This window comes from Prosopis cineraria, unplaced genomic scaffold (genome assembly GCF_029017545.1).
Source record: "Prosopis cineraria cultivar Desert tree isolate PC_DT_omini unplaced genomic scaffold, ASM2901754v1 PC1, whole genome shotgun sequence".
NCBI lineage: Eukaryota > Viridiplantae > Streptophyta > Magnoliopsida > Fabales > Fabaceae > Prosopis > Prosopis cineraria.
In genome coordinates, this window is record NW_026555332.1 from 837774 (window position 1) to 847519 (window position 9746).

Below are 9746 nucleotides of genomic sequence, written 5' to 3' on the forward strand. Positions count from 1 at the left end.
GTCATAGCGTAAGATGGAATTTTGGAAACCAGAAAGAAAATTAAATGAAGAAGAAAGCATGAAAACTATGGTTGGCATCCGCATACTCCTACAGTTTTAGTGCGCGTTCTAGTTGGACTTCAACTTCACCCATATCTGGCCCTTGATTGGGATCTTCACTCAAACAACTGCGAGTAATGTCCATATACAACTGCCAACGCTTAGGTGCTACTTCTCCCGCTAAACTGGAATCAATAATTCCTAGAGCACTCCCATTTTCTGCCAAATTTCGTACTTTCTTAGGCACGCTATGCGTACATGACAGGGTTCTCATTATTAACCCCTTCACATTTATATGTGATATTAGTACGTCCCCAGCACTCGGGCTATGTATCTGCCAATCTTCAATTTCAATTGGAAACAATACCAATTTCAAAAGCTTTAAGAAAGTTTAAATTACTTGTTGCTCATATGACTTCACTATCTAGGACACCAACATTCACGAGGCACTAAGACGTCTATCTTTTGCATGATTGCTTCATAATATTAGATTCCAGTCAAACAGATAATACTGGAATCTCATGTTATGAAGCTGACCGTGCCAATATCAGACTCCGAAAGATAAACAACAACAACAACAACAACAAGCCTTTATCCCACTAGGTGGGGTCGGCTACATGGATTGCAAGATGTCATTGTGCTCTATCATTTATCAAGTTTTTAGGAATATTATTAATTAAGAGATCGCGCTCAACAACTTCCAAGAGTGTTCTCTTAGGCCTTCCTCTACCTCTCTTAATCGGACTCAAAGTTATATGTTCCACTCTTCTCACTGGTGCCTCCCTTTGATCTTCTTTGTACATGTCCAAACCATCTCAACCGATTTTCTACCATTTTTTCCTCAATAGGTGCCACCCTCACTTTTTGCGTACGTGCTCATTTCGAATTTTATCTTTATGTGTATGTCCGCACATCCATTGTAACATTTCCAACTTTATGTTCTTGCTGTCCCGTTAGAGCCCAGCATTCACTACTATATAACATTGCCGGTCTGATAGCAGTGCGATAAAACTTTCCTTTAAGTTTATTAGGCACCTTACGGTCGCAAATAACTCCTTTAACTTTTCTCCAATTAAACCACCCAGCTTGAATTCTATGTGAAATATCTCCACTGATTTCGCCATCATTTTGAATAATGGCTCCCAAATATCTAAACTTTTCACTTGAGGTATAATTTGATCTCCGATTTCACTTCCAAATTATTATCGAATAGTCCTTTACCAAATTTACAATATAAATATTCCGTCTTACTTCTACTCAGACGAAAACCTTTTGACTCCAATGTCCTCCTCCATAACTTAAGTTTGCAATTAACATCTTCTCTTGTCTCTGCTATAAGAACTATATCATCCGGGAAGAGCATAAATTTCGGGATTTCCTCTTGAATATGTTCCGTCAAAACATTTAAAATCAAGTTGAACAAATAAGGACTCAGAGATGATCCCTGATGTAGTCCAATCTTTATAGAAAAATCCTTTGTTTGACCACTAGGCGTTCTTATACTAGTTTTTACCCCCTCATACATATCTTGTATGGCTTTAATATAAGCAATCCGTACTCCCTTTTTTTTCCAACGCTTTTCAAAGCACTTCTCTTGGTATACGGTCATAAGCTTTTTCCAAATCAATAAAAACCATGTGTAGATCTTTATCTTTACAATGATACTTTTCCATTAATCCCCTTAGTAGATAAATCGTCTCTGTAGTTGATCTACCTGGCATAAAACCAAATTGATTCTCAGAAATACTTGTCTCCAATCTCAACCTGTGCTCAATTACTTTCTCCCACAATTTTATTGTGTGGCTCATGAGTTTAATCCCTCTATAGTTAGTACAATTCTGAATATCTCTTTATTTTTATAAATAGGAATTAATGTACTTCTCCTCCACTCATCAGGCATTTTCTTGGACCGTAAAATCACATTAAATAACTTAGTTAACCATCTCACCCCTTCTTCACCTAAACATTTCCACGCTTTGATAGATATACAATCAGGTTCGTTGGCTTTACCATTTGCCATTTTCTTAAGAGCTTACTTTACTCCTTATCACGTATTATTCGATAGAATGACAAATTTTGTTCTCCTTCACCAGTTACTAAATCCTCCAAAGTTACTAGATGAATCCTCTCCATCATTGAAAAGTTTAGAAAAGTAAGTCTCCCATCTATTTTTAATTTCATATCTGTAACTAAAATTCTTCCCTCTTCATCCTTAATACACCTTACCTGTTCTAGATCTCTGGATTTTCTTTCCCTACTCTTGGCAATCTTATAAATATTTTGCTCTCCTTCCTTCGTCTCAAGGTTCTTATAAAATTCTTCAAAAGTTTTAGAACGAACTTCACCCACAGCTCTCTTAGTTTCCTTCTTAGCTATACGGTACTTTTCTCAATTTTCCTCATTGTTATACAAAAGTATGGCTTTAAAACAGTTCTTCTTATACTTGATTTTGTCTTGTACACTATTATTCCACCACCAAGTTCCTTATCTCTCGGACCAGAACCTTTCAATTCTCCCAAAACTATTTTTGCAATGACAAAAGAAAATTAAATGAGTAAACCATGAAAACCAGGGTTTGCATGATCTGCTTCTTGTTGCAGTTGCAATATGCGTTCAAGGTCGACTTCAACTTGGCCCATGTCTGGCATCTCGTTCGGATCTGCGCTCAAGCAACTCTCTATGATGTCCATATACAGTCTCTCCAACACTGGCGCTATTTCTCCCTCAAATCTCGGATCAATAATTCCCTCCTCATTATTCCCATTCTCCCCTGAATTTCGTACTTTCTTGAGCACACTACATGCAAATAAAGTAGCACCTTCACTCTTACTCAAACGCCCTCATACTCACAAATTTGGCACAACGTCTTTCCGCATATCAGTTCCAACAAAATCACTCCAAAGGAATAGACGTCACATTTATATGTGACATTAGTAAGCGCCCAGCACTCAGGAGCTATGTATCCCCACACACCTTCAACGGCATCTAACCGTATGGGCTTTGCATCCTTTGCTGAAAACTTTGGTCCTTTCAAAGAAAGCCCCAAAAATGCCCATTTTTGGGAACAAAATTCTCGTCCAAAAGAATGTTACCGGTTCTACACTGCGATGAATGACGGTGCGTTTGGTTCCCGAGTGAAGATAGTGTAACGCACGCGCTACCCCGATACTGATTTCTAGCCTTTTCTTCCATGGCTCAACTGGTGATGACGTGCTATCCTGTTCGTAAAGTTGATAATAGAGGGTTCTGTTTGGGAGGTACTCATACACCAAAATCATTTCTTTTTTGTCATCGCAAAAACCTACAAGAGACATTAGATTCGGGTGGTGTAGCTGGCACATGAAGAGGATTTCGTTCTTGTACAGAGAGAGCCCATACGAGGAATGGGGTGATTCTAGTCGGAGCCGCTTCACCGCAATATTTGGGCTCGCCATTGATAGAGATGGAACCCCTGTACGCTTCACCGAAGTCCCCTCCGCCGATTTTTCGGCTCTTGTCAAAGTCGTCCGTCGATTTTCGAAGTTGGGCAAGAGAAAAGCGATGGCATAGATCTTCCACAGTTGTGCGAGGTTGGTTCGTAGAAGAAGAAGCAGAGCCGCCAAAGCACTTGAGAAGGATTGCCATCAACAGTAACGTCGGGTCGTAGTTGCGATCCAACTGCACAGTGAAGATTAGCTTCATACTTCTGATGAGCCAGTATGTATATAAGAATTGCAATGACAATGTGCACGGGACGGCATGTTTGATCTCACTGTACCGTATGTAAAATTAGTCATCAGAAAGAAAAAAAAACAAGCGAGACATTAAATTAGATTCCATAAACATCCAATGGATGAAGGTTCAGAAAGAAAGACAAAAAAAAAAAAAACTAAGATAGATAGACGGGAAGATTAATAGCCATTTTATTTACATAATATTCAACTCATCATAATTTTACCAACCCACCAACAAAACTGAATACATTTATATATGCATTAGCAGATTTAACTTTGGTTATGATTATAAGGATTAACATTACAAACATATGAAATTTAAAGGACTTGGAATAATAAAATAAAATTATAAGTCTAGTACCAAAACACCTAAAAGCATAGGAATCAATAGTTGTATTTTGTTTTTAAAATGGAAGAAAGGAAAAGTTTGTTGGATTATATTAATTCAAAACAAAATAAAAGTTAAAAAAAAAAAAAAAATATTTTAAATGCATGTTTTCAACATGATCAAGTCACGTTTTTCATAAATTTTGTGAATCCTAATTGTTGGGCTGCACCCTTGATAAATTGGGTCAAGTGAGTAGGGAGCCCAAATTGAGTTAAATAATTAATTTATATTAATAATTATTTTTATTATAGTACGGGTGGTTACCGGAGGGAGTACTACCCATTGTCAATGCGTGATATGGAGCATGACTACACTTACATTCAGTTTTTACCCTCTATGAAAACTGACGTTGAGAGAACAAGAGTGCTCTCTCTTCTCCTTCTCTCCCTCCTCTCTTTCTCTTTCAAGGAAGTTTTAGTGGATCTATTGTGTCAAACACCCATATCCGTCATTGTGATTGAGTTACCATGAGGCAGAAATAAGGCCAAGCATTGCTATCAAAAATGCTCACACCATGCCCGTTCAGAGCACAAAAGTTATAGAAATGTTCTCCCTTCATGAGATGGAAGTATTCAATTTTTTTTTTTTTAAATGAAACACATAACTAGAAATGGACATTTTTAATGAATCAACAGTAGACATATATATATATATATATATTTTACTGTTTTTCTATTTTTTTAAAAAATTATTTTAATAGATACAGAATTAAAAAAACAATTTCAAAAACTTATAAATATAAAATTTTAAATTTAAACTATTTAAAGTAAATTTAAATAATCTGGATGTTATGCAAAGATGAAGGAGCAGCTTCATGATGATGAAGACTGTGATGAAGTAAATTTAAGTGTTAGAAGGAGTCTAGAAAACACGCAATTCAATGGATGGATGAAGCAATGCACAGATATGGCATGAGTGTTGCCCGGCGTACGCATCACCCATCATGATTTAAATTCAAGTAGCATTCTGCTGGATTAGAATTGGATTCCCAAACTCACCAATTTTAAGTTTTCTTTAAAAGGACCAAAATATTCATCAAAGGAGAAACCCAAGAAGGTGCATCAAATCCGCCGCAACCTTTACCACACAGCCCCCGAGTTACTTATTACATGTAGGATCTCAAGTAATTCCAACGTCTATGGTTTTGGAATGCTTTTGTTAGAACTAATATGCAATGTACGGCCGATCCTTATTCACAATATAATTTCTGAGGACTATGCTTCGCCATCTCTCATAAATATAGCTAAAGGAGTAAGGAATCTCGAGGAAAAGGGAAATATTGGGAAAATTATATTTGACCCCAGTTTGACAGGAGAGATAGAACAGAGTGTTTTGGAGATTGTACATGGATATTGCAGACTTGAGTGGTGATCCTGATGAGAGGTCAGATATGGGTGAAGTTGAAGTCCAACTTGAACGTGCATTGCAACTGCAGCAGGAAGCAGATGCTGATGGATCATAGTTTCCATGCTTTCTTCTACATTTAATTTTCTTTTGTTTTCATCTCTCTGCAATCCCAACTCTATCATTCTCTCCCACTATATAATAATTGTCTTCTTCAAATATTAAGTTTTACTTGTTTACAGTTATTCAAACGTGTAACATCCTTTTTCTTTTCCTGTCCTTTTTTGTGCTAACATATGTGTGTGTGGTGTGTGTGTGTGTAAAAAGAGCGTGAACTCTTTGCTGCTATTCAAACATTACACTAGTCTTATGAGTTGGGAGCAAGTGAAATTAAATTCCACGAAAAATTCTCCTATAATCCCTACTCCATGATCATGAGACTCTAATGAATTTAAAATGATTACAATTAATCTAATTAAGTATTCTAAAATATTAATCTAGGGTGTTACTCCCCGAGCTGAGGAATAGAGGTCATCAATCCCCAGGTTATAGGAAGCTCCAATCTCCCACTATTACTATTCAACCCGCCTATTGTAGATTGTAGTTAATCATGGCAGAAGAAGTAAGGATTTGGGTGTAAAAGGGAAATGCAGAAAAGATTATAGATCCAAATATAGCTACAAAGTGTTGGAAATTGTACATGGACATTGCATTCAGTTGCATCAGTGAATATCCTAATAAGAGGCCACATAGGGGCCAAGCGGCCGGAGGTGGAACTAGAGCGTGTGCTAGAACTGCAGCATGAAGCAAGTGCCAGTCCCAGATTTCATGCTTTCTTCTAGCTGCAATTTTCCTTTTGATTATCACTATTGCGCTGATATTTGTGAATAATTTCCGGTTGTTAGTTCCAATGTCATATATTAAGAAAATATTTTCTTTCTTAACCAATAACTAATGAAATTAAAAGGCCTCAGAAATATATCTTCTTTCTTCACCATCGAGAATTCTTTCTTTATCAACAAACTTATCACTCTTCTGTTCCCAAGTATAGAGCAAAAGAATTTGGATGTATTGGCACAAGTAAGTGTTCCGATTTTTGTCTATCGAAGTCAATATTACTGTATTATTTTAGCCTGCGTTAACAGCGTCACTGAGGTAATTTGATTTGTAGTATCTGATAATCATATTTCTTTACCTCTTGCACCGTTACCACGACCATAAAAATTATATGTCAAATTCAAACCATTTTTGTTTTTCTAAATATCCAAGGAGTGAATTACACAGGCAACTATTGATTGATTGTAGCTCACCAGGGATATCACATGATGGACTCTGTTCTTTTGGTTTCCAGCATAATTGCAGTCCTTGGGCCATTTTCCTTGACTTCATGTATACACGTTATGCCCAAGATGATGGGTTAATCTTGTCCAGCCAAGAATCTTTATTAAGAAGCAGATTAGCAGATATGATGCAAATTAAAAAGGTTGAGACTAGAGCCACTACGACAAACTTATACCTCTCTTTTCCTCTTGTTTCCACACACACTCTTTTTAGAAGGTTAATTTTCTCAATCCTAATGCAGGCCTCAAAGTACAGAAGCTATGCCTCACGAAATAATTAAATAGTTTTTCTCTTCCATGTGAATGTTTTTATATAAATCTAATTCCTTGAATGCGAAAACAATTTCTGGGACGCATATCAATACTTCACAACAGAAGAATGATAAGTTTGTTATCAAAGAAAGAATTCTCGATGGTTAAGCTAATAAAGAAGATATTCTCTGAGGCCTTTATCTGCCAAGGTGATTCATTAATTTTAACAAGGTAAGTATCAAATATACATGGTTAAGAAATTAAAGAAGCTATTTTCTTAAGAAATGCAATAATGACAACCAAAAGGGAGGTTACAGATAGAAGAAAGAATGAAAGTGGGGATTGGCATCTGCTTCATGCTGTAGTTCTAGCTCAGTTCCACCTCCACTTGGCCCATGTGTGGCCTTTCGTCAGGATCTTCACTCATGCAACTGAGTACAATTTCCATGTACAATTTGCAACACTCTGTTGCTATTTCTCCTCCTATATTTGCGTCAATAATCTTTTCTAGACTTCCCTTTTCCACCAATCTCCTTACTGCTTTTTCCAAGGACCAGTAAGGTTCATCCTCATCCTTATTCCCACCCTTTTGGTCCTCACTTCCCTCATCCGTGCTTTTCGCTAGATGAATAATCTCCATCATATAGTTTTGTCCTTTTCCGCATATTAGTTCTAACAAAATCACTCCAAAATTATAGACGTCGCATTTATCTGACACCATACCCTGCAAGGCATACTTCAAGAGCTATGTATCCACAGGTGCTTTTGATTATATTCACCTCCTTGGCTTTTTCATTTGATGAATATTTTGGTCCTTTTAAAGAGAGCCTGAAATCGGTGAGTTTGGGAATCCAATTCTCATCTAAAAGAATGTTACTTGATTTTATAGCAAGATGGATAACGGTGCGCTTGGTTCCTACATGGAGGTAGTGCAATACACGCGCCACTCCTATGCTGATTTCTAGCCTTTTCTTCCACGAGAGTGACGGTGAGTTGCTATCCCTTCTATGAAGTTTATCGTAGAGGGATGCGTTAGGCATGTACTCATAGACCATAATCATTTCATTTTTTTGGTCGCAGAACCCAACGAGGGACACCAGCTTTCAGAGAGCCCAAATAAGGTGAGATTTACGCTTCACTGCAATTTCTTTTGGTTTACCATCAACAGAGATGACACCTCTGTATACCATACCAAACTTCCTTGACCTATCATTTGGCTCTCGTGGAAGTTGTCGGTTGCTTGCCGAAGTTGGGAAAGAGAGAAGCGTTGGCAAAACTCTTGTATGGTCGCGGAAGGTTGTTTAGCAGAAGCAGATCCCCCAAGGCACTTGGTAAGAAAATCCATTGTAGTGGCAGTGTTGTAGATGCAAACTAAACTACATAGTTTAGGGATTGAAATGAAGGTGCTGTGTATGGTGAGGGAGAAACAGAGTAACAGGCAGATACATATAGGCAGCTTAGCTTCTTGATGTCAACGCTACTGTTTCATCCATTTTGACTAATCACGCGCTTTGTAGGCTCCAACATTAACTTTAAGGCCTCCTCTGAGTCAACACCAATCACTGCCGACAAATTCAACCACAGATGTACACGTTCGTTGCTTGAGTCAGAAGGCAATCCCTAGTTTTTTGCTCCCAACCGAGTGCCAAAATAACCAACGTCCTTGGTGTGAACATCCATTTTATCCGGGGCCCCACAAAAAAAATAAATGAATAAATAAAAAGTTGAAAAGTCTTTTTTACTAAAATAATAAAAATGAAATTAATAAATAAAACTTGAACGATAAAATCTTTAATTTGTGCTTTAAAATTAAATAAAAATTCAATTCCTAAATTAAATTTGTGCCTTAATTAGAAATGATAAAAGTTAAATAAAATTAAATTATAATTTGATGAGATTCAACCATTAAAAATACAACAACAACAACAACAACAACAACAAGCCTTTATCCCACTAGGTGGAGTCGGCTACATGGATTGCAAGACGTCATTGTACTCTATCATTTATCAAGCTTTTAGGAATATTATTAATTAAGAGATCGCGTTCAATAACTTCCAAGAGTGTTCTCTTAGGCCTTCCTCTACCTCTCTTAATCGGACTCAAAGTTATATGTTCCACTCATCTCACTGGTGCCTCTCTTGGTCTTCTTTGTACATGCCCAAACCATCTCAACTGATTTTCTACCATTTTTTCCTCAATAGGTGCCACCCTCACTTTTTCGCGTACGTGCTCATTTCAAATTTTATCTTTACGTGTATGTCCGCACATCCATCGTAACATTCTCATCTCTGCTACTCCAAATTTATGCTCTTGTTGTCTTGTTAGAGCCCAGCATTCACTACTATATAAACATTGCCGGTCTGATAGCAGTGCGATAAAACTTTCCTTTAAGTTTATTAGGCACCTTACGGTCGCAAATAACTCCTTTAACTTTTCTCCAATTAAACACCCAGCTTGAATTCTATGTGAAATATCTCCACTATTTTGCCATCATTTTGAATAATGGCTCCCAAATATCTAAACTTTTCCACTTGAGATATAATTTGATCTCCCGATTTCACTTCCAAATTATTATCGAATAGTCCTTTACCAAATTTACAATATAAATATTTCGTCTTACTTCTACTCAAACGAAAACCTTTCGACTCCAATGTCCTCTTCCATAACTTA

The 9746-nt window shown here is 37.0% G+C and overlaps 1 protein-coding gene across 1 annotated transcript; it reads right to left on the bottom strand.

Moving 5' to 3' along the window:
* Positions 1 to 7443: 7443 nt before the first annotated feature.
* LOC129318018 (receptor-like protein kinase ANXUR2) lies at positions 7444 to 8421 on the bottom strand. Its single transcript, XM_054962515.1, has 3 exons — positions 8269 to 8421; positions 7856 to 8176; positions 7444 to 7800 (listed from the first exon to the last, which is right to left on the bottom strand). Exons 1-3 carry the CDS (start codon positions 8419 to 8421, stop codon positions 7444 to 7446), a joined length of 831 nt encoding a protein of 276 aa, XP_054818490.1.
* Positions 8422 to 9746: the final 1325 nt, after the last annotated feature.

Bases quoted from the DNA above. Each gene is read 5' to 3' on its own strand.
- LOC129318018 (XM_054962515.1), bottom strand. From the start codon at position 8,421: ATGGATTTTCTTACCAAGTGCCTTGGGGGATCTGCTTCTGCTAAACAA. The intron at 8,177-8,268 runs GTATGGTATACA...GCTCTCTGAAAG, and splicing joins TGATAGGTCAAGGAAGTTTG to CTGGTGTCCCTCGTTGGGTT. The intron at 7,801-7,855 runs GTGAATATAATC...TATGCCTTGCAG, and splicing joins CAAATGAAAAAGCCAAGGAG to GGTATGGTGTCAGATAAATG.